Here is a 26,277-nt window from a genome sequence, read left to right as displayed (position 1 = left end):
CAGACATATTCAATGGTTCCCATTTGCTATTTAGAATTTTTAAACTGAGGTTTTGTTTCTTTCTTTAATTATAAAAGTAATACGTGTTCATGGTAAAGTTTTCAAACAGTACAGAGGGAATTCAGTAAAAGACAAACATTTCCTCCCCTATATGCCCAGAGGTAACAACCACAAAAGTTCCTTGTGTTTCCTTCTAGGGCATTTCTATGCATATATCCTTATTTATATCTTCTTCATATAAACAGAAGCATACTATGCACACTGTTCTTTAGTTGTCTTTCTGATTTAACAATATACTATGAACAGCATTTTTTATCGATATAGGTAGACTTACCTCATTATTCATTGCATGGATCTGTCATTGTTTAAACAGTTCTTCACTAATGGATTTTTTTTGGCTATTACAAATAATTCTTAGTGAACATCCTTGCATATAGAACTTTGTGCATTATGAATTTGTATATTTGTAAGATAACTTATAGCAGTGAGTCAGAGTATATGTACTTTTTATATTAAAAGATATTAATTACTCCTCCATAAAAGTTATACTAGTTTACACCAACTGTGTATGAGTATGCCAGTTAGTTGTTACCTCACACTCTCACTAATATTGGTTATACTGATCTCTTTTTAATCTTTGCTGAATGTTATCTTAAGTTTCATATTCTAATCATGAATGATGTTGAACATCTTCCCACACGTATTGGCCAGATTTGTGTCTTTTTTCCTGAATATTTTGTCCGAGTCCTTTATCCATTTTTCTATTGAGTTATTCGTCATCTTACTGATTTGTAAGATTTCTTTTGTATATTCACAAAATTAGCCCTTTGTCATAAACATAGATGACAAAATATAGCAAATATTTCGCTCAGTTTATATTTTTGAAATACATGCATTTTTAATACATGAGAAGTTAATTACAATTTCTTTGTAGTCATATTCATCATTCATTCCTGATAAAATTTCTGGACCACAATTTTTTAGATCAAGTCAAGTTTATTCTGCATGATTTTCACTCTTTATTTAAACCTCTCCCAATAGAATGTATTAACACATCCTCACTTTATCTAAAATGCATCCTCTTGTTTATTCTATGCTTAATTACACCATCCCCCATACTTCAGAACATTTAGAAGTAACCACCTCCAAGGTCAACTTCACTTTGCACTGGCCTGTAATCATCCCATTAACACATGTCAACATCTTCAGGAAAGGTCTTGGGACAAGATCTGAATATCCATCTAAAGTACCATCCTCCAGTGAGTTAGCTAGAGCTGAGCAAGATTGATGGACGACTTCTAAACCTCCAAACCCTGCAACAACGCCTTGCTGAGAAACAAATGATGTATTAACAATAATAATATGAAGAGGAGAATGAGGAAGACAGGTAACATTTATTTATCATGACTTTCACCCTCCTTTTTATATGAATTTATCATATTTGATCCTCAAATTGAATATAGTGTAATTATTATCTCTGTGTTAGAGATGAGTAAACTGATTCTTCAGGAGGTTAGGTAACTTGCCTGAAGTCACAGGGTTCATGAGGGTTAAAGCCAGGATATGTATAGTTATGACTGACCCCAGAGCTGAGCTCTTAACCACAACAGTATGCTGACCATTGTGTAGTCTCTACATCTCCACCACAAGGTTACCCACACTCTGCTTAACCACCTCAGGCACCAAGATCCATAGTTTTCCACTCTGGAAAGACAGCTCTTTAATGGCTGGGAGGTCCTCTGTGGCTAATGACGTCTTATGCACCCCTATAGCCCCAGTGCTTGGCAGGGTGCACGGCACCTAGGAGGCATTTGATAAATGTTTGTCACTGAGCAAAGTGCATAACTAAAGGAAATGAACCCCAGAGAATTTGAATTTGAATTTGCCCAGCATTGCACAGCTAAGCAGAAGAACCTGGGAATAAAACAAAGGTTCTGGATTCCTGGCTCTCCTCCCCTCCCTGCTATATAGTGCTTAGTCACAAGTTTACAAGCATTATTCTTAAGACTGTGAGTCAGGAAGAAATGATTCTTCCTCTAGCTGTTCAAATTCTGTCCTTTGGGTCTTAGGGGTATTAAGTAAAGACTGAGGAAGAGATTTCTGGGGGGTAGGGTGGTGGTGGTGGTGTGTGTGGATGCTTCCTGGGAAACGAATTCCTTCATTTTCAGATCTCTTGGTTACTGGCATTCTGAAAAGTGTAGACTGAAGGGAAGTTCCAGGCCTCAGGGCTAATTTAGGGCATTGAAAGTGAGTCACATTCTGTTTCCACATGTGAAATCTAGAAAACAGTTCAGAAGACCATTTTAGGAATATCAAACTATCCAGTGAGCTTGCACTTTTGTGATAAGGTTGAAAGAGTGCAAAGGCATATGATAAACTGGATTCTCCAGTTCTAACTCATTGTGTTGATTTTGGAAGAAAGATTAAATCAGGCAGATAAATCAAGGACATTTTATGTGGAGCATTTTTCATAAAATAATAATCTAGGCAAGTGTGTGGTACTGTGTAAGCATGAAGTAAATGTCAGCTAGATCCTGGAACCTCCACTTATCAGCAAGTTATCAATACTTAAACTCTCTGTGCCTCAGGTTCCTCATCTGTAAAATGAAAGCAATACTACCTTCCTCAAAGAGATGTTAGGAGAATTAAATGGATTAATAGATGTAAAATGTCATTATACTATTCAATATATACATTTACTTGTTAGAGATGCGCTTTTTTCTTTTCCCTTCAACACTGTTTCTAAGATTTTTTCATGTTGTTATTGCTGCTATATTTCATTTGTGTGTGGGTTTAACATTCTTCTGTGTGAATGTACCAATATACCACTATTTAATCCATTCTCCTGTCAGTGCACAGAGTTGCTTGCAGTTTTGTCTGGCTCTAACCATTGTCCTGAGGCCCATGAGAAAGAGCTTCACTGGGATGGAACAGCTGGTCCATGGAGTATGTGAGTATTTGGCTTTACAAGATAACCCCTCAATGTTTCACAAAGTGATTGTACCATTTACATGCCTATTAGAATATTCTGTCCAACATCTGATATTGTTAGATTTCTTAGTTTTTGCCAGTTTCAAGAATGTGCAATGTTATTTCATTGTAGTTCTAATTTGTATTTCCCTATTAATGAGGATGAGCATCTGTTAATGTATTTCTTAGCCATTTATGTTTTCTCCTTTGTGAGATGTCTTATTCACATCTTATGCCTATTTCTTCTAGTCTGTCTTCTGGGAAGCGGTCGCACAAAATCCTTGTTGTTACTACCTTAAGAATAACAGACATTAGTCAGTCTGTTAATCCCATTTACCTTTGATAAGGAGGACAAATAGATAACATGATGGTATCAGAGGTCCTCAGGCCCTACAAGGGTATTTTCTCAAGCATCTCCCTTAAGTGGGCAATATCTAGGGAGAGAGGTGAAAAAATATTTGATTTGTGTTTTGCTTTGCAGATTTAGGCATATATTGGCACTTATTAATTTGATTATGTGATTTTTTTTTTTTTTAGAAGCAGCATCAAGCAGTTTATTTGTAATAATATTGGGTTGGCCAAAAAGTTCATTCGGGTTTTTCAAAACCCGAATGAACTTTTTGGCCAATCCAAATAGTAAATATTTATTGAGCGCTTATGCATCAGGTACTATCCTAAGCACTCTACATATCTTATCGCAATTAATCTTTACAATAACTTGTGACGGTCATGAGATAAGTACTCTATTATTATTTCCCAATTGAGGAAACGGAAGCCCTGAAAAATTAATGACTTACCTAAGGTGGAATCACTACTAAATGGTAGAAATTGAGGGAGTCTGACTCCCCAGCCCATGTCTTTAACCAATTAGATAACCATAGGCGATAGCAAGTTAGTGGCAGTACAGCAAAAATAGAGGGAGGGCATGGTGGGTGCCCAGAAGCAATTCTGGGAAATGATGGGCTTTTGGGGTTTATGCTGTGTAGGGAAGGAAGTGAAGGTAGGAATGCAACAGAAAGCATTGAAGAAAGATCAAGAACAGAAATTACTAAGAAGTCAGGAAGTTGCTAGGACAGGTGCTTTCAGAGGTGTGAAGAGTCATTAAAGCTTAGGTTTTCAGGGCATCTGGGTAAATGTCAAGTTAGGATTTTGCCACAGGAATGAGTTGTGTTAAAGAGGAATGGAGGCAAAGGGCACTGGAATCCCTTTGTGTGATTGAGAAGCTATGAGTCACGGACGCTGAGGTTGTCTGAGATAACGTGGGAGTCTGGCAGCATTTGTGGGCCAGGTCCTGAAGCTCTCTGTGAATCTGGGGGAGTGACCAAGAAGCTGGTGCACGACATGATTATGCTTCGTGCTATAGCGTGACACTCGAAAGGGCGCAGAGGGTGGGGAGCTGCATACAGGTGGGAATGGGATCCCCTGGACTGGCAGTTAGAAGCCAGAGAATGCCAGCACTGCTTCCAAAGCTCTCTCAGCATGCTGGAAGGTGGGGAGAAAAAGCAGTTTTTGTTTGTCAATGCTCAAGGGAAGTGATATCCTTGGGGGAATGCCAGGTTTCAGTTAAGGCAAGAAGGTGAAGGTATGGTTCTGTGAGGAAGTTGAGGATACAGATTAGGGTGCTTACAAAGAAACTGTGGCTTTTAAAGTGGAAAGAGATTCAAAGAGGTCAGAGATGGAAAAACGTTAGGGGAAAAAGAAGCATAAGACACTTTGGGTATCAGTTAAGAAAAATTAAAAAAAATTTTTAACAAGAAAAAGAATGAATGGTGAAGATGAGATTTATTGGCCTTGAGATTACGAAAAAATACAGGTGTGAATTTGACAAGAAAATTTACATTAACTTCAAGAGAATGGAGGTGGGCTGATTTACGTGGTAGCTGTTTTCTATTGATTTGAGGGAGAAAGGAAGTGCCTCTGGTCTGGTTCCACTAAAGGTCTGAATCCCTCTATCATCCACCAACTAAATGATCGTGAGTAGGCTGATTCATCTTCCTATGTCTCATTTTCTCCATTTCTACAATAGGGGTAATAAAATCTACTTCTCTGATTTGTCATGAGAATCATATTAATTTACATACATGAAAGTGCCTTAGAAAATTGCAAAATGCCAGACAAAGGTAAGGGAGTACTATTATGGTGTTAGTCACATCAAACTTTGTTTATGCTGAATTCTTTACCAGAAATGCAAAGTCTAAGTGTAATCTTATTTCTGATAAAAGTAGAAATTATTTTCAATGCTTTGAAGACATGGCTCTCAGGAAAGTATTATGAAAAAAAGCAGAAGTGTCTGCATTATATTCTGTAGGCAAGTAAACAAAATAACTTACCAGGGAAACAGCAGGAATGGGAAAGTTGCTATAAGGAGAGGGGATTTTTTTTTTCTTTTATCATTCTCTCCATTACAAATAATTTACACAGTTTCCACTTCAGAACAACAAATCAGGACTTCCCTTAAAGTCCTTCAGCAAAGCTCAAACAGTCACAAGTCGGGACTCTGGGCCACTTGCCAGTATTTGTTCAAAGAGAGCTCTAAATAAGGCAGTTTAATAATCGGAAACTGGAAATTTCCCTCCTTTCCCACACACAAGCACTCCTTCCTCCCCTTCTTTTGCCTGTTAGACATCTCACTCACTCCAACAGATGGAGGCCAAAATCATGCAGTACTTAGTAGCAAGCAACAGCCACTCTAGCCTTAAGTATTTCCTTTTTATACTGTTTTTCTTAAGGAGAGGGAAATGTGTCCACACTTTTCTTTTACCTTCAGAATAATCTAAAATTCTTGAGACACTGGTGAAACAGCAAAAAGTTATTCCTATTTACTAAATATAAGCCAGAGAAGGTTTTTGTATTTGTGTTCAGGAAATTTCTATTTAGGATGTGGAAAAGGGGTGTTTACTGTCGAGATGATACTTTATAAGATTAAGACAAACTCACCAACACACTTTCCATATCCTCACCGCAAAATGGACTAAATACTGCACTGTATCAGACATATGGTTGTAGTAGCTCCACTGTCTGTCTCTCCCCAAAACACCAAGAAATCTGCCTAAAAATGCTTCATGGCTTTTGACATCAGGGTTGAACAACTCAAAAATTTGTAGAATGAGATTATTTATGAAACAGAGAATGATTAAAGGAAATGAAGTTTATTTGGAATCCTGAATTTTAAAAATCTGTTAAAATGTTTTCCTTATGACAAAAGTACTATATTTTCATTGTTGAAGACATAAAATATACAGGTAAACCAAAAAAAGGAAAAACATCAAGACATAATTTACCCATCCAGAGATCACAATGCAAATATATTTGGTATGTATTCTTTCAGGCATTTTTCTTACAAATTCATATGTATATTTAATAAACATGACTCATACTAGACATATCTGAACACATGTACACGTCAAAGTACCATGATTTAAGAGCACTGGTTCCCGTTAGACTGCTTGGGCTGGGCTCTCCGCTCTGTCACTGACTAATGGGATGATATTGGGCTGCATGAGATCACCAAAGGAGTGAGTATAGCTAAAGAGAAGAGTATTATAAAAATTGTATATGTTAAATATGTACAGCTTTTTATGTGTGAGTGGGAAGGAGAGAGAGAAGGAGGGAGAGAGAGACAGAAAAACCTAGGACCAAAGCCCATTAGTGATGAGAGAGGTTTGGAAGAAGCGGAAGCAGCCAAGGAGACTGGAGAAGGAACAACCAATCAAGTAGGAGGAAAGCTGAAAGTGTGGTGTCCTGGAAAACAAGAGGAAAAAAAAGTTTTTTCAAGAGGAAGATAATAACCAACTTTTGCTGAAAAGATGAGCACTGAGAAGAGACAATTAGATTTGGTGACATGGAGGTCATTGGTCACCTTGACAGAATAGTTTGGACGGGATGATGGCAGTGAAAGCTTGATGGGAGACAGTGTGAGAGATGAGGGGGAGAGGGATTGGGAAGCGTACAGTCAACTTTTGGGGGGGAGCTTGGTTGCAAAGGAGAGCAGAGAAATGGATCAGTAAGCGATGAGGAAAGCCAGACAAATAAAGGCTTGTTTTAGTATGGTATGATGTTCAGAGTTGGCTCTTAATAAATGTTTGCTACTGATAACAGTAATGTGACTTACATTCATATTGTATGTTATTTTCAATATTGGTTATTTTTATTGAAGTGTAGTTAATTTACAAGGTGTTGGTTTCAAGTGTGCAACAGAGTGCTTCAGATATATATATATATCTCTCTCTCTCAGGGAAAGATAAAAAACTTAGCCCATGTCTTCACAGATGGTAAGTTGTACAGCTGTCTAACTCCAGAGCCTGCTCTGAAGCAGGGGTGCTACTGGCCCATATGGTGACCTTTTGAAATTAGAAAAGAGCACTCCATTTCGCAAATAAAATTTAAAATTAGTTTATTGTCACACAACTCAAATTGCTGTTTCTCAGGGGAGCTATCCAGAACCCCACCTGGTAGCAGCTCTGTCTGTGCACACACAATGCCTATATTTTTGCCTGTTCCCACACCAGGACATATACTCCAGACACTTTTCAAATACTTTGTTTTGCTCCTCCCACTTCCATGGTAGGGAACGATATCAAGTCCAGGGTTTGGGAATGGGAAGCAAGTTTTTGAAAGTAACAGGTAAGTGAGCAAAGCAATCGCAGGTATCACCAGGGACATCGTCAGGACAGGTGCGACTCCCCCTATGTCCACAGCAGCACTATTCACAACAGCCAAGACATGGAAACAACCTAAATGTTCACTGACAGATGAATGAATAAAGAGGATATGGTACATATATACAATAGAATACTACTCAGCCATAAAAAATAATGAAATAATGACATTTGCAGCAACTAGAGATGATCATACTAAGTAATTCAGAAAGTGAAAGACAAATACTATATGATATCACTTATATGTGGAATCTAAAATATGACACAAAGAACTTATCTACAAAACAGGAACAGACTTACAGACATAAGAGAACAGACTTGCGGTTGCCAAGTGGGGGAGGGGTGGATTGGGAGTTCCGGATTAGCAGATGCAAACTATTACAAAGAGAATGGGTAAACAAGGTCCTACTGTATAGCACAGGAAACTATATTCAATTTCCTGTGACAAACTATAATGGAAAAGAATATGAAAAAGAATGTACATACATGCATAACTGCGTCACTATGCTATGCAGCAGAAATTAACACAACATTGTAAATCAACTATACTTCAATAAAATAAATTTAAAAAAACAAAAATGCTTCATTTCAGGAAGGTTCATAGAAAGGGCTTTTTGACAAGTACAAGTTTCTGATAACTTTCATATCATACCGCTGAACTGGGTAAACCAGATGGCTCTATAAAACTATTAATTACATGGGATTGAGGAAACTGATGGATATGGCTATAATTTTTCGGTCTCGCCTGAGATATTACTGGTTTTTATTCTGTGTTCTCCTGATACAAGGAAACCCTTCCCCTCAAGCTAATAATGATTTATAGCAGTTTGGTAAATTACACCCCTAAGTAGAATTGAAACATTTATATTTTCTCTCTACCTGAACCCTCCAGAAATTGGAAACTCAGAGGGTCCCAGAAACTTTATCCAATATATAAGGAAGGCCACCTCCAAACAAATGCAAGAGTTTCAAGGTATTTTGGGGGGAACCTCAAAAAGGGAGGAATTCATCCAAATCTGTTAGGCAAAATCTGTGATAATCCCTTGGCATGGCTTTCCTGGCCCTGAGAGGCCTTTTAAAAGTTTAGTCTGAGACTCCTTATGAAAAGTTATAAAGAGTCCAAGCACCTGGGTTGGTAACACACGGTTTTTGCCTGAATGGCAGAAAACTCAAGGAGGAAAACTAGTTAGAAGGATATCGCAGTGGTCCAGGTGAGGCATAATGAGGCACAGGCAGTAAAGTTCCGGAATATTTCAGACTATAAACTACAGGATTCCGCCTTACCCGTGTATGAAGAATGAGATAAAGCGCGCTATTTTGATCTAGCTGGTGCTGTTAACAACAACAACAACAATTAAAGACAGATGGGAAGTTCAGTTTCACATTTTGAGCTTAGCACCTAAAATTATCATAGCTGAAAATGCGTACGCAAAGCATCAAATATGATCTTGTTGAAAACAAAGTTCTAGAAATTTTGTTCATTCTCTTAAAATCTACGAATTTGTAAGCTTAAAAAATTAAACTTTAAAAACTTTTTTTTAAGACATCGTTATACACTCTTGGGGCACCTTACATTACAGGCTTCAGGGAAACGACGTTCAGTACCGTCAACAGGTTCCATTCCGCCCCGAGGACAGGGCGCTCCCGTGACGTCACCGCGACGTGGGGCGCGAGCCTGCGTTTTGGCGGAAGTCCTGCGTAGTTACCAACGAGACGCAGAGGGATGGGCGACTGCCGCGGCCGACCGCTCTTCCGTGTAGCGTCCTCGCACGTCCCCTGGTGGCAGCCGGCGTGCAGGCGAGCCTCTGGCTTTGCGGCTCCGCAGCTAGTCAGTCGCCTTCGGTCTAGCGTAGCCCGAGATCAGCGCGCGTGCCCAACTCCCTGTCCGCCCCAGCGCCAGGCGAGGGGCGACGCCTCGAGGTAAAATCTAGGAGGTGCGGGAGGCTAACTGCGTAGGCCCTGTTGTCCGGGAGAATCCTGAGGCTCTCGGCGGCGCTGGAGCGGAGGCGATGGCGGAGGAGCAAGAATGCGATTTCAGGAAGTCATGTGCCGACTCTGAGGCAGCGGCGGCTGCAGAACCTCTGGGGTCCCCTTCGGAGACCACCGCCGTCGCCGCAGAGTCGCCGGAGCTCGAGAACTACAATAGCAAGTGCGTGTTCTGCCGGATCGCGGCGCAGCAGGATCCCAGCACTGAACTCCTGTACTGTGAGGTTGGCGGCGACGCGCGACCGGGGACCCGATCGCTCCTGGATCGGGTGGGGAGGGTCCTGTTAAATGGGGCTGGGGGAGGCTGGGTGTCCTAGTGATAATGACAGACTTGCTTCTCTAGGCGCGGGGAGTGTCACCAGCCACCTCTTTGCTATGCTAAGGGGAGAAAATGTAGTGGTAAAGTCTCTCTGCAGCTGCCGAGGTATTTAGTGGACAATAGCCATGTATGGCCTCTGATTTTATTAAAGGGACCCCCCCTCCCCCCGCCTTTCTAGACACTGCTTTTACATTCCGCACTCTTAATACTGGTACTGAAGAGAAACCAGTAGAAAATAGATAATGGTAATTGTGAAAAGCCTGTTTGTTATATTGACTGAAAATAGGCTGGCAGGAGTGAGTCGGAGGTCAAACTATTACTTAATAGATTCTGATTTCCACTAAAGGGTCCAGTTCCTTAGAAATGTTATCAGTTAGGATATGTGGACATTTTCAGAGCATTAAGACTTTGTCCAGATATTTTAAAACAGATGATCTGGTAGGCACTTTCTTCCACCAGCTCGACTTGCCTTTAAAGAAACATCTTTTGAAAGACTCAGCTCCAAAGATTCTGGGCTTCTTTGTGGTTTTTTGTTGTTGTTGTTGTTGTTTTTGTAGTAATCATTCATTCATTTGTTAAAAGTAAATTGACTTCCTTCTAAGCACTGTTCATTGGTGAGCAAGGTAAAGGATAGTCCCTGTCTGGATTTTATAATCTAAAGGGACAGAAGAGGCAGCTGGTAACAGTGCCCTGTTGTATGGTGAGATGGTTTTACCACCTGCAGTATTTTGCAAGGCTGGTGGGAGGAGCATCTGGCCCAGATTTGAAGGGATAGGGAAGGCTTTCCAGAGGAAGTGAGACATGAAAAAGTAAGTAGGCATTGGTCAGGTGAGGAGGAGAGAAGATACCCCTGGTAAAGAGCACCTTCAGAGGTTTGGTTTCTGCCACAGGAGAACAGAAATTCAGTCTAACTGGAGCATGGAGTTTGAGGGGATGAGTGGTGAAAGATGAGGCTGGAGAGGTAGACAAGGGGCCACGTTATTAAGGCTACTGTAATTCATGTTAAGGAGTTTTGGCTTTACTTGAAGAGTGAAGGGAAGCTCTACAGTGTTTAATGCTACTGTTAATGCTGGGTTGGAAGAAAGGGGTTGAGAAGTTATATGAAAGGGTTGATCTTTGAAAGATTATCTGACACCATTGTAGAATGATTTAGAGAGGACCAGTCTGGAGGCATGGAGATCAGTTATGAGGCTGTTGAAGTAATCCAGCCTGATGATGGCCTGAAATAAGATGTAGTAGTGGGAATGAAGAAAAGCCAATCAATTTAAGGATATTTAGGCGTCTGACACTTGCAGAGATATGCATCTCTAGCTCAGATTATAGGAACTGTCAGCTTATAGATGGAAATTGAAAAGAGGGAAATTAATGAGATCACCTAGGAAGTATATGTAGAGTAAGAAGTGAAGGGGCCCCTCCCTACACAGAACTGTAAAGAACACTAACATCATAAGTGAGAGGCAGAGGAAGAGGACCTGAAAAGAGAAGAGAGAAACAGAGGGATAACTAGGAAAGCTAAGAGAAGGGAGTATGTCAGGAAGATAGGAATTGGCAGCAACATCAGCCTTCCCTAATCCTCGAATCTGGGTTAGGTGATTCTCCAATATGCCTGCAGAGAGGGCAACTTAGATCAGAACTGGTTTTGTCCCCAGAGTGATGGTCATTGACCTTGAGGAGAGCAACTGCAGTGCAGTGGTGAGGCAGAAGGCAGATTGTAGTTGATAAGAACCTGAAGGATAAAAAATTGAAGACAGCAAATACAGACAACTTTTGAAGGAAGTTTGGCAGTCTTGGGGAGAAGGGAAAAGGTAAGGTAACTACAGGAGGAGATGGAGTTAAGAGAAAGCTTTTTTTTTTTTTTTAATTAATTAATTAATTAATTTAATTTTTGGCTGTGTTGGGTCTTAGTTTCTGTGTGAGGGCTTTCTCCAGTTGTGGCAAGCGGGGGCCACTCTTCATCGCGGTGCGCGGGCCTCTCACCATCGCGGCCTCTCTTGTTGCGGAGCACAGGCTCCAGACGCGCAGGCTCAGCAATTGTGGCTCAAGGGCCCAGCCGCTCCGCGGCATGCGGGATGCGGGATGCGGGATCCTCCCAGACCAGGGTTCGAACCCGTGTGCCCTGCATTGGCAGGCAGACTCTCAGCCACTGCGCCACCAGGGAAGCCCGAGAGAAAGCTTTTTAAAACAGTGAAGACTTTGGTGCGTTTAAATCCTAATGGGAAGGTGCCAATGGAGAGAGGTTTAAAATGGCCCAGGGTGGTAGAGCTTTGTCCCTGAGAAAGAGGAAACTCAGTCACTCATCCATTACTCAGTATTTGAATGAGTGCCTTCTGTGTGTCAGGCACTGTTGGAGGCATTAGGATATAGCAGTAAATAAAATGTGCAAAAATCCCTGTCCTCATGGAGCTTACATTCTACTCACAGGAAATAGACAGTAAGCAACATAATAAGTAAAATATTATATAGAGAATAGATATTGATACATAGTTCAAAATATTGATACATAGTTCATTAGATGGGAACAAAAAAGGAGAAAAGGGATGCAATTTTAAATTTTTAGTCAGGAAAAGCTGCACTAAGAAGGTGGCATTTGAATGAAGCCCTGAAGGAGGTGAAGGAGGAAAGTATATGGTTTACTCTTTATATATAAAGTACAGCTATGCCATATAGGACATGAGAGATACACAATATATTTGTGATATTAACATATCATGGGAGGGCAATTAGGAAAAAGTCTAAAAATGTTCCTTAGGAGGGTGATAATGAGAAAAGTTTAAGAAACGCTGTTATAATCAAACAATGGCCATAATTCCAACTTTAAGAAGGTCATTCATTTCTTTTTTTTTAATATAAATTTATTTATTTATTTTTGGCTGAGTTGGGTCTTTGTTGCTGCGCGGGCTTTTCTCTAGTTGCAGCAAGCGGGGGCTACTCTTCGTTGTGGTGCACGGGCTTCTCATTGCGGTGGCTTCTCTTGTTGTGGAGCACGGGCTCTAGGCATGCGGGCTTCAGTAGTTGTGTCGCACGGGCTTAGTTGCTCCACGGCATGTGGGATCTTCCCCGGGCCAGGGCTTGAACCCGTGTGCCCTGCATTGGCAGGCAGATTCTTAACCACTGCGCCACCAGGGAAGCCCGAAGGTCATCCATTTCTGTGGAAAAGTATATGAAAACCCTAATGACACATCATTTTTTTAAGGGGTAGATAAGGGAATATCGGTAGTTTTATCTTTCTACTTAAGCAACTGTCATTTACTAAACAGTTTTTGCAGGCTTACTATTGATATGTGTTACTCACTTGGAGCCCAAAGATGAATATGGCATGTCCTACACTTGAGAAGCTTGCCTATGATCTGAATTGAAATGAAAAATTCTCTTTTAGTGGGTGTCACTAGGTATAAGTAGTCAAAATTCTGTATTTTAGTCACTTGAAATTATCTTTTCTTTGTGTAATTATGCTACCAACATGACATATAGTTAGGTTCACTCATTTCTGTTTGTTTTCCATTGTTAAGGACTACTCTTTTTTTTTTCTTTTTGAGTCCAAAAATGTATGGTAAATATTCACATGCTTTTAAAATCAAAATTGTACAGCAAAGTACATTTGAAGTCTAGTATCCATTCTCTTGTTATCTCTACCCTGTACCTCTTTCCCCGTAAGAAACCAAAAAAAATATTTTTGGTTTATCTTTCCTTTGTGAGTAGATATGTATGCGTGTGTTTATATTTATACTCCACCTTCTTACACAAAAGATAGCTTAACCTTGTTCCATGCTTTTTCTTTTTTACCTTAGGAATTTATTCCAGAAATGATTTCATAAGTGTATAAAGATCTTCCTCATTCCTTTTTATAACTACACAATACTCCACTGTATGGATTTACTGTAATTTATTCAGCCAGTCTTAGTTGAATTTAATGGACAGTTGGGTTATTTTCAGTCTTTTGCTATCATAAATCATGCTGCAAAGAATAGCCTTGTACAAATATCATTTCATATTTTTTGCCTGTTTATCTGTGGAATGGGAGGACAGTCTTTCTTTTAAATGAAGAGTCTAAATACTGGCTAGATCAGTAGTAGCAATGAGGAGAGACATCAGAGAGCCAGTTTCAGTATTTTAGAAAGCTTAATGGAAATCTAATTCAATCATTGATTGCATAGGCTAAATAAAACGTCGTTTCTTTGCTTTTGACAGGAATTTTATCTACTGGTGATGATGACAGTTATGTCAATTGGTAGGTTTTTTTAATTAACGAGAATTGGGAAAATAAAATATTCACACATGACATTTAGTAAACAAAACCTTTCAAAATAGGGTTTTGGGAGATGAAGACAGAACTGGGCATTTTGTTCATTCTTATGGCTGAGTCATGTAAGACAGCAGATTTTTAAGAGCTTCTTTAATGTTTTTCTCCTGTTATCCTTTAGACTGGCACTTTGTAGTTCCATGAATCTAAAGAAGTGGTACTCCTGCTTTGAGGTAGAATTCAGCTATATTATCTCAAAATAATTCTAATCGGGATGTATTCTGTACCAGAAAGAATTACCTCTGGATTTTTTAAAAGTTAATGCCATAATTGAGGGGGAAATAAAGACATATAAAATTGTTGTGTTATGAATCAGTCTGGGAAGTACACTTTTGTTGTACTAGATTTGACCCCCGATACTAGTTGTTTCTCAGCTGGAAGCATTAAGTAAATAATGGAAAACTTTAAACATTCAAAAACATTGCGGTTTTATCCCTTTCGATCTTATCCCTTTCTAAAACATTCCATGGATATGAATATTTAAAGTTACTACTAGACGGAAAAACCATAATAAAAATGGAAATAATTGTCATGCTTGTTATTTTAGGGTTAGGGTTAGCTCTTGGGGTTCCCCAAGTCAACCAGCCTTCTGGGACTATACACACACGTGTGTGTGTGTGTATATATAACACACACATACATATATATACACATGTACACATATTTACATAAATTTACATATGCACATACACACACATACACACAACACCTGGTCTGAGTCTCTGTCCCTGAACTGCAGGAAACCCATCACGCTCCCCAGTATATCAGAAGATTTCCTCTCGGCGCTGGGGGGAGTATGCTGCATACATTATCCCTAGTCACCTCTCATGATTTTCTGTTTCTACTAAATTTTCTATCTCATCCTCAAACCTTTGTCTTGCATCAGCCGAAGAGAGTAACAGATTCTTTTCCTTTCATTTTCCTGATATATTAACACAAAGCAACAGCTGCTATAGATTTTTCCTCAAAGTTTGGGGGCAATAGGATTCTCATATTCTTTAAACACAGCATAAATCCCTGTTTCTGTAGGCAAGCACCTCAATTCATTTCTTGTTTGTGTACTTTCCTCATAGCTCATGCTACATTCAGTTGACCCATCACTGTTTACTTCAAGGTCTTAAAAGTTACAAGTTTTCCCCCTCTCTATTCTCATCTTATAGGCAGGTTACACTCAATAGCTGGAAAAATAATCGAAATTTTTGTGTTGCTGTGCCCCCACAGTTTAGCAGCTCTTGGTTGAAGGTATGTAAATGAGGACAGCAACAAAATCAATATTTAAGCAATATTTTAATAGAGTGATATTGTGGACATTTTATAGAAGCCTTGAGGTAGGAAAGGGACACGTAATACCGTATTTTTGCTGCCCTCCATTTCAGTCATGGCTCTGCTGGGGGCTAAAGTAGACAAAAAGTCCCATTCACTGAATTGTGGTCTCACTGCAGGTCAATTTGTCAGTCACCTGAAGCTTAGATGAGCAGTATGGATACTGGTAAGGAAGTTCGTGGTACAGTATGTACAATTGCCTTTCATCATTATTCTCATTGAAATCAAGATCATTGGCATGGATATGAGGCCCTTGTTCCAACTGAATTTTAGTTCTTGGAATGGGGAACTAATGAGCAACAGTGCATTCTGGGAAACTATGCTTATTGATACTGATTTTATTTAATTTTGACTAATTTTTTAATATAAGATATTGAATAAGGTTATTTAGGGAATATAGATTTTTCTCTTGAAAAAACTTGAAACTCAAATGTTAATAGGTTGAAAGACTCCCTTTTTTGTTTCCTTTTCTTTTTTCCTTACATTACTGTGTGGAGTATAGAAACCAGAAAACTGATACCATACATGTAATGGACTGGACACATAACTTAGTACAGTATAGTAGAGTTTGTTTCAGCATTTCACAGTCTTTTTTTTTTTTATTTATTTTATTTATTTTTGGCTGTGTTGGGTCTTCGTTTCTGTGCGAGGGCTTTCTCTAGCTGTGGCAAGTAGGGGCCACTCTTCATCGCGGTGCGCGGGCCTCTCACCATCGCGGCCTCTCCCATTGAGGAGCACAGGCTCCAGGCGCGCAGGCTCAGTAATTGTGGCTCACGGGCCCAGTTGCTCCGCGGCATGTGGGACCTTCCCAGACCAGGACTCGAACCCGTGTCCCCTGCATTGGCAGGCAGACTCTCAACCACTGCGCCACCAGGGAAGCCCTTTCACAGTCTTTTTAATGCTATAAAGTGGCAAGTAAACATAAAGAGAAAGTATTTATAATTATTGTAAAAAATGTTTAAAAATGTAACCCCTGGATATATAGATGCTAGATGATGTTATAAATGAAGAAAATGGCACTTTGGAAAAAAATTAAATGTAAAAAAGAATTTATCAGTCTTGCTATGATTCTGTGGTAGAACCTTTAAAAGTACATATTAGGAGTAGAAAAACCTTAGGGTAGAGATGGAGAAATATATAATGAAATTTAAAAAAACTCTGGGATTATGGTAATGAAGTTTTAATGAACTTCATTCATAATTGTTTTCCTGAAATTGATTTTATATAAGTCTTTTTCTTCTCTGGAATAAATGAGCATCTCATGAAGGAAGCTAAAGCTTGTCTTTATGGACATAATGCATAATCACAAAATTGCCCAATGGAGATTAGTTGTAACATAAGCATAATTTCCCTATCAGACTGAGATTTATGTATGATGTTTAAGACATGCCAGAACAGCATTAGGAAATTCTTTTTAAAAATTCACTAACAAATGACATTTTCCTTTAGAATGAAGACCTAGTTTGCTTCAAAGATACCAAGGCAGCAGCACCTCATCATTACCTTGTGGTGCCAAAGATGCATATTGGAAACTGCAGATATCTAAAGAAAGATCAAATAGAACTGGGTAAGTTGATGGCAGTATTCTTCATGGTTATATCATCTTGAATTGACATCAGTGATGGCAGTGACAAATGAAAAGAAACAGTTTAGCCAGGTATTGTGATAAAGGAGCATTATGGCTTTTTGAAACTTTCATTATGAAAAATTTCAAATATATACAAAAAGAAAGAAAATAGTATAATCTCCATGTATTTATTACCCAACTTCAACATTTATTAACTTGTGGCCAATCTCTTTACATGTATTAACCTTCTCCCACAGTGGATTTTAAGCAAATCTCAGATGCCATGTTATTTAATTTTTAAAATCTCTAAAAGATAATGCCTCTTTATGCTTTTTAAATGATGGCTTTCTTGATTCTGAAAGTGAAAGATAATATGAAAACTTATAAACAAATAGAATGGATAAAGAATATGTGGTACATATATACAATGGACTATTACTCAGCCATAAAAGGGAATGGAATTGTGCCATTTGCAGAGACGTGGATGGACCTAGAGACTGTCATACAGTGTGAAGTAAGTCAGAAAGAGAAAAACAAATATCGTATAATATCACTTATATGTGGAATCTAGAAAAATGATACAGATGAACTTATTTGCAAAACAAAAATAGAGATGCACACATAGAGAACAAACGTATGGATACCAAGGGGGCAAGGTGGGGTGGGATGAGTTGGGAGATTAGGATTGACATATATACACTACTATGTATAAAATAGATAACTAATGAGAACCTACTGTATATCACAGGGAACTCTACTCAGTGCTCTGTGGTAAACTAAATGGGAAGGAAATCCAAAAAAGAGGGGATATATATATACATATAGCTGATTCACTTTGCTGTACAGCAGAAACTAACATAACATTGTAAAGCAACTATACTCCAATAAAAATTAATTTAAAAAAGTTATAAACAAATAAGTTATAGTATGGCATATGAGTACATATTACCTGAGAGTGAGACCATATTGGTACGTGCCTTGTAGTTTCCTACCTTGTAATTTCCTGCATAGATGAAGTAGGACCAAAGTTTAATTATGAGATTTTAGTGATGAACTTTTAGCCTCTGAAAAAGAGATTCTGAAATCTTGTCTCTTACAGGCGTATCCTGTATTTTCCTATACATGATTTCCTGTGACTTGTCAGCTACGGTTTACTAAGACATTGCTAAGTTTACTTCAAACCTGCTTCAATAGCCATTGTCATCAGGGTCTGGGATGTTTGGTCAATACTTTAAGGTAGCTGGCAAGATAGATAAATTGGGCCAGATTTTTGAAGGTGACTAAGAAATCTCTTTGATGAAAACCTCGATATGTGGTTTATTAGTGTTTAGACTACTGAATTACCAGTTTTTAAACTGTTTTTTCTAGATATTGTGAAATTCCTTAGTCATCTTAAGTTCTATCAGTATGTTTCATGCTCATTCCAACAGAGGGAGGCCAATATACACGCAGTATTTAGTACTAGGCAACAGCCACCATAGCCTTAAGTATTTCCTTTTATACTGTTTTTCTTAAGGAAGGAGAAATGTGTTTATGCTTGCTTTTCTTTTTCTAGTATTTCTTTTCTTGTTAAAAGTTTTTATAACAGTTGCAAATCAAATGTTAACTAATTTTGAAGCAGCATGGTGGGTGTTTGGGATTTCATTATATGTACTGTTTTTACTGATTTTGTGTGTATTTGAATATTTCCATAATAAAACTTTAAAAGTCCTTGCAATTAATATTTTTATACAGTCTATAAAGTTGGGAAAATAATAAGCATATGTAAGAGCTTAATAATACTCTCAAGCACTGCGACTATAATTCACATTAACAGAACTTCACCTAACTATAGAATACACACTTTGTTATGAGCACATGTTCACCAAGATAGTGCATATTCTGGACAATAAAATAAGTCTCAATACATTTCAAATGATCAAAATATTATAAAATACGTTGTCTGATGACAATGGAATTAAAATAAATAATAAAATCTAGAATAGCACTAAATATTTTTAAGTTAAAACACTTTTAAGTAACTTCTAAATAAATAGGTAAAAAAAGACAATATTTTGAACTGATTGGTAATAAAAATACAACATAACAAAATTTGTAGAATGTAGCTGAAGAAGTGCCTAGAGGGAAATTTATAGCTTTAAGTGCTTATATTAGAAAAAGAGGTACAAAACCAATGACCTAAGTTTCCAGTTTAGGATGCTAGAAAGAGGCAAGCAAATCAGATCAAAATAAAGTATAAAGAAGGAAATAGTAGAGTAGATATCAATGAAATAGGAAAGAGACAATAGGTTTTGCTTCATGTATTTTGGATCTGATTTTAAGTGAATACATAATTATGATTGTCATGTCTTCTCAGTGATCCATTTTTATCATTGTAAAATGTTCCTTTTTATGTCTGGAAATACTTCTTGTGTCTATTTTGTATGACATTAATTTAGATACTCCAACTTTCTTGTTACTTATTGTTTGCATTGGGTATTTTTTTCTATCCTTTACTTACAAATTGAATATTTATATTTAAAGACTTGAAGATAGCAATATAATTGGGTCTGACTCTTTTAAAAAAAATGTAATGTGAAAATCTCTTTTAATTGGAGCATTTAGTTCAGAAGCATTTAATATAACTACCGACATAGTTGGATTTAGGTCTACTGTCTTGCCATTTGTTTTCTATTTGTCCCATTTTTGTTGTTGTTGTTGTTGCCCTGTTTCTTCTTTCCTGCCTTCTTGTGGTTGATCAAACATAATTTTTAGTATTCCACTTTATCTCTTGCCATTTTAGCTATTTTTCTTTGTATTTTTTTAAAGTGGTTGTTCTAGAGAAATTAAAATACACATCCTGCAATTATCACAGCCTACTTAGAGTTAACATTGTATCAATTCATGTAAAATGTGAGAAACTTTGCAACACATTGTGTTATTGTTGTCATTTATATTTCATCTATATACTTTATAATGCCATGGTGCTGTTAAATAATCATATGTCTTTTAAAGAAATGAAAATAAAAAACAATCTTTTTTATTTACTCAAATGTTTGGCATCTTGGGAGTATTTTTTTTTTTCAAATTATACTTTCAAGGATGGTTTTATGTTGAAAGCAAAAGCAAATTGAATAATCACACAAGTCTCCATACTGAACCAGAAACTAGTCAACATTCTTCTGATTATTTTCAGTTTAATTTGTCATCCAATTAAAGTCTCTAGATTTATGATGCTGAAAATCCTTCTCTATCTTGTTACATGGAATGCAGCATGCTTCTACCATCTCTTTTTTTAAAAAATTTTTTCATTGAAGTATAGTTGATTTACAATATCATGTTAGTTTCAGGTATACAGCACAGCGATTCAATGACACATATAGATATATTCTTTTTCAGATTCTTTTCCCATATAGGTTATTACAAATATTGAGTATAGTTCCCTGTGCTATACAGTAGATCCTTGTTGGTTATCTATTTTATATATAGTAGTGTGTATATGTTAATCCCAGCCTCATAATTTACCCCTCCCCCCAACCCCTGCATCTTGGGAGTATTTTTAAAAGAAAACAAGATACAGTCTGGCTCGAAGTAACATGAGCTTTTTTTTTGACCTTGTGGTACTGGCCTTGTCATGGAAGCCTTCGCACTCAAGCCTGACTTAGAGAAGTAAACTGTTAGCAATGATTTTATAAGCCTCATTATAACAACTGTCCTCTGCAGATTCTCTCACTTCTTCTCTTTTCGAATGCTTGATTACACCATTCAGAAACAAAAGAGATCTAAAGTTTGGCATTGTGCTTTGAAGATCTCGGGTTACCAAAATTTTTTTAATGGAGAAGTATATTCCCACCGGAAGGCCATAAAACATTGAGACAATAAAGATGCTAAGGCAAATGAGAGTTTGGAAGCCAAAACAAACATTTAGCTAGTCACGGCTGGGCCAACATGAAGGGATGTCATATTCCTAATTTGAGTTCAAAGACAAATTCAAAGTTTTCTTGTCCTCTTAACTCAAACAGTTTTTGTTTAATTACTTGGTTTCCTTATGATTAGAATTAGACCTCAGTAGGATCAGATGTCCTAAACAGTCACTTGATAATATCCCTCAACAGCTGTTCAAAGTCAGCTTATGTGTGATAGTTTGTGATAGGTTGAACCTTCATTTCAGTTGTTGATAAGCAAACTTCTTAGTAACTTAGAGCTACTGGATGAGTCTTTAAATGTGTGTCCATTTGATACGACTTCTTACTAGGACCCTAAAAGTTCGGGTTAATAACTAGGTAGTGAACTTAATGTCTCCTATAGTGTAATGTAGTTTCTTTACTGTTTTGTAGTTGAGAACATGGTAACTGTTGGAAAAACCATTCTTGAAAGGAATAATTTCACTGACTTCAAAAATATGAGGTATGTATACTTCCAGATAAAAACCAATATATGCAGTTGGTTTTTTTTTTTTTACACACACACACTGTATTTTATTTTTACAAGAGATAAATAGACTGACACCAAGCATTGTACATGGATGATCACAACAAAAGCAACAATGATTGCAATTACCAAACATGAAACACACTCATACTATGTCATAATATTGACATTCAGTCTAGTAATCCTCCACTGTAACAGCTCCTTTACTTTGCAGTGAAAATTGATTTGTATGCAGTTGGTTTTTCTGAAATGTTATTTCCTCAGGAAAATGAAAGTAGAGATGGCGGAATTCATGGTTTAAATGCAGTTTTCCTGAAAGTGAATATATTGTTCATTGGTAAATTTAATAAAACTTTTTTTCACATCTCAACATCGTCTAATAATCACCACTTTTAGTTTTGGACAGACAAGTATATTGAAGCAGTGGGTAGGTAAAATTAGTTACTTAGTCCTCTTTGTTCAATATGTGCATTCCTATAAAATTGTGAGTAAATTGAATTTCCTTAGAAAAAATTTATTCTATATGATTTAAAAATACATTATTACCCTTCTAGCATGAAAGTAACTTGAATTTGTTGAACTGAACTCTGACATTAACCAAAGTTTGAGTAAAAGCATACAATATTCAATTTGGTAACTGTTTTAATTAATCTATTTATTTTTTCTTTTTAAAAGGTTTCGATTTTGCCTTGTATGATCAAAGTAGTACCAAGGCAGGCATAGTGATTACTTCTGACACCTCTGAACTGGAATTCAGAGGCCTGAATTCTAATGCTATCAGTGTTACTTGCTGCTACTATAGTTGTACTGGCTGTGTTACTTTAGACAAGTCATTTAAACTCTCCAAGATAATACCTGCTCTGCCTACTTGTAGTCTAAAATGAGATTGAATGTGTGAAAATCCTGTGAAAACTATTATGAACTATATCCAAGGGTGATAATGACAAGGAACAGATGGTACTTGAGACCCTGTGGTCAAAATCAGCACATTCCCTTCCCAGTCATAGAAGTGCTCATTAGAAGAATGAACACTGGACTGGTTGTCAAGAGCCCTGAGTTTCAATTCTAGCTCTACCACTGCCTAACTTTGTGACCTTGGGAAGTCTCTTCAACTTTTTAGATCTTGGTTTCCCCATCTTTAAAATCTTTAAAATGAAAAGGTTGAGTGAACCTTTGAGTTACTTCTAGCTTTTAGATTACTTGATTCCATTATATGACTCCTGTTTCATAGAGGGAAAACCTAGTCTCCTTTTCTGGGTGGTGGTAGAAGCTTTTCAATATGTTACGGATCTGACTCCACAGTCTGTCCTGTATTGCTGCATTATAGCACCTCTCCTTGCCTTCTTCCCACATTCCCAGTCATTTTTAGTCTTTTTTTAAAAATTGAGACTTACTTCTAGTTTGAACAGGCAAATATTTCTAGGCTTGAATTATTGTTACAGGTGTGCCTTGCTCCACTTACAAAGTAGACTTACAAAACTGTTTGTAAATGGATTTTTAAGAGGTTAAATCATATTAGAAAATTATTTTACCAAAGGAATTCTCTTGTAAATATTTTATAAAGCAAATAGTTATGAATAGTTATCATCTAACTTATTTTTAGTATTCAAGAAACTTAAGTGATGATAAAATTTTTTTAGTGAGGGTAAGGAAATGACCACTTCATTAAAGGAGAAAGCGCGCCATCTACTGGCTATGTCTTGGAAAAAGGAATCCTACTTCTACTTCAGCGTTCAGTAATTTTAAGATTCACTGCAGAGGCATCTTTTAGGAGAGTTAAAGCTTAATATGATAAGAACTGAAGTAATAAGACATACTGCCAGCTCAGAATTCATAAGGGTTATACAGAGGCATAATATTCTGTGAAAGCCTTTCTCAATGAAGAGTTTATCTTATTGTGAACTTCAACATGAAGATGAACTGTGTGAATACTCTCAAGTTCATAAAGAAAAACAGTGAAAGAGATGTTTGAGTGGTAATCTGTCTACCTTAGGTAACCTGTTTTGAATATCTTTAATATTTATGTGTTTTAACCTGAAAATGTAGTTTTAAACTATTGTAGAACTAATTTGTCAATTATCTCTTACCTTGCTGTTTCAGAATGGGTTTCCATGTGCCACCATTCTGTTCCATTTCCCATTTGCACCTTCATGTTCTGGCACCAGCCGATCAGCTTAGCTTCTTATCAAAATTGGTTTATAAAGTGAATTCCTATTGGTTTATCACAGTAAGTATTATTGTTATGCTAGCAGCATCAAAAATATTTAAAATATTTGTCCTTTTTGTTGTAGTTTTTCTTTTCTTGGCAACAGTGGGCACTTACACCTCTTATAGACTTGATCATCTGTTTTAACATTCTATTTGCACATATCTAAAATAATATTTTTAATTTGGGGTACTTTTCCAGGTCATCAAATCTGTAGGAAGAGATACTATGGCAAAGTCTCTCAGTTGTAAGCAGAGGATATGATATAGAAGTTCATGGCATTAATAGTTCAGAATTCTGAATTGTGGCTCTGTTAGTTACTTGAGTGACCATGTGCAAGTTACTTAAACTTTTTAAGGCCCAAGTTTTTTTATCTACTACCTACGTATAGGTAATAGTGCCTACATCTAGGGTTGATAAGAGGATTGATGAAATAATTAACATGTAAAGCACTTAAACTGTACATTGCAAATAGTGAGGGCTCAGTAAATGTTATCTGCTGCCTCTGTCATCATCAACCTCATTGCAGAAATTGATGCAAGTAGTAGCATCAGCTACTAGATCTGAAGTTGAGGCTTTGAGCCTAAAAAAATTGCAGAATTCTGCTTTACTAGGGCAAAAGTAGAATAGAATTCAACTGATTATTGGCTTGTAATCTGACAGTCAGGCTTTAGTTATTAAATGACTCTGTCCTTCCAGGGCCACTTGATAGTAATTTATGTTTCTTATTTTATGTGTCCATGATGATAAGGTGACCTATAGTTGCTATATCTGAAAAACCATCAAATTGCAAATTAAGTAATTACCATTAGTTAATGCAGATTATTATTATAGTCATAGTACAAAAGAAATGAAAAAGCAGTTGATTTCTACAAACTTCATATTTCAAACTTATTATCTCTCTCCTCAACTTGTTGTCCAGATGATTTTATTTTATTAAAAATATATTTAAGGGATGTGGTGTATATATTTGAAATTAAAAAGTGGGACATTTTGTAGGAAGCTGGTGTGGTCTCTTTAAAAAATCAGTATGATAAAAAACAGATATTTTTTTCTTATTTGTATTTCTAAGTTTCTACACTATCTATGCTTTTATAGTAAAAAATAATTAGAAATACATTTTTATACTTTTTAAACTATTTCCTTACATGATTTTTTAGTTGGGAAAAAATGAATGAACAAAGTTATGAGATCTGTTAATGGTTCATCCTGGGAATCTCAACTCTCCTTAAATCTAGGTATTTAAGTATATATTATGAGACTGAAAAAAATCAAGATAAAAATATTAACGTTTATTCTGAAATCTTACATAATTTTTCAGATATATAATGATTGAGAAAAGTATCTGAAATGATGTAACTAGAAGGCTTTAGTTTACTTTTTATTCTTTTTGTTTTTATTATTTTTTTAGAGCAGTTTTAGGTTCACAGCAAAATTGAATGGAAAGTACACAGAGTTCCCGTATACCCTCTGTCCCCACATACTCGCAGTCTTCCCCACTGTTGACATCCTACACCACAGTGATACATTCGTTATAATCCATGAAACTACATTGATATGTCATTATCACTCAAAGTCCATAGTTTACATTAGGGTTCATTCTTGGTGTTGTACATTCTGTGGGTTTGGATGAATGTATAATGACATATATCCACAATTGTAGTATCATGCAGAATCGTTTAACTGCCGTGAAAATCCTCTGTGCTCTGACTATTCATTTCTCCCTCCCCCTTAATCCCTGGTAATCACTGATCTTTTTAATGTCTCCAGTTTTGCCTTTTCCAGAATATCATGTAGTTAGAATCATATCGTATGTAGCCTTTTCAGATTGGCTTCTTTCACTTAGTAAAATGCATTTCAGGTTCTTCCATGTCTTTAGTATTATATTTATTTTCCTTATTGAAACTATCTAACAAAAAGGCAATGTGGATAAAAATCTGCCTATTTATATACAGTATAGAATAAACACCTTTACTATAGTTTGAAAACTATTATGTTGAGAGTTTTTTGTAAGATATTTTTAGGAACAGAATATGTAGTATCCAGTTCTTCTGCTGTGGCTTATTATAATAGGGGTGCCAGTAGAATTATTTCATGTAGGCTATGATAACTAGAATAAAAAAATGTGTTATGTTTTCATTACAGCCTGATTATTTGATTGACAATCTAAGAACGTGAAAATGTCAACAGTGGAAGATTTTCCTAATTTTGGCTCAACATAAACTAATATTCTGGTCTCTTTGAAGTCTAATTACAATTGGGTTTTATGAGAAGCTATTACTGGGTAGTCTTAAATTGTTTCTTAATGTTTGTTTCCTGAAATCTGTGATATAGTTATATGAATATTTTGTCATTGACTTTGTTTTAGTGGTTCCTTGTCTAAGGTATAAGATACTATAGATAAAATCCCATTAAAACAAATTCTGTTAATCAAGAAGGGCTCTGTATTTTTTTTAAAGTTCAAACATTTTTATTTCTCAATAGATAGTCAATTGTAATAGTGATTTATTTATGAAGAATAAACTGGAATAAAAAGTA

General features: G+C 36.8%; 1 protein-coding gene across 2 annotated transcripts; it reads left to right on the top strand.

Annotated features, from left to right (window-relative positions):
* The first annotated feature begins 9,457 nt into the window (after positions 1-9,457).
* HINT3 (histidine triad nucleotide binding protein 3) lies at positions 9,458-26,277 on the top strand. 2 transcript variants are annotated; one of them, XM_082406297.1, is made up of 6 exons: positions 9,458-9,777; positions 14,355-14,406; positions 17,006-17,123; positions 21,440-21,509; positions 23,634-23,760; positions 25,885-26,277. In XM_082406297.1, exons 1-6 carry the CDS (start codon positions 9,638-9,640, stop codon positions 25,915-25,917), a joined length of 540 nt encoding a protein of 179 aa, XP_082262423.1. In that variant the 5' UTR covers positions 9,458-9,637; the 3' UTR covers positions 25,918-26,277. The 2 variants fall into 2 exon arrangements, with proteins under 2 accessions (XP_082262423.1, XP_082262422.1); XM_082406296.1 differs by lacking the exon at positions 14,355-14,406 and having other exon boundaries at positions 9,479-9,838.

This window comes from Balaenoptera borealis (assembly GCF_965194805.1).
Source record: "Balaenoptera borealis genome assembly, chromosome: 9".
Taxonomy (NCBI): Eukaryota; Metazoa; Chordata; class Mammalia; order Artiodactyla; family Balaenopteridae; genus Balaenoptera; species Balaenoptera borealis.
Note: the sequence above shows the minus strand (reverse complement) of the source record. Positions and strands in the feature narration are given on the sequence as shown.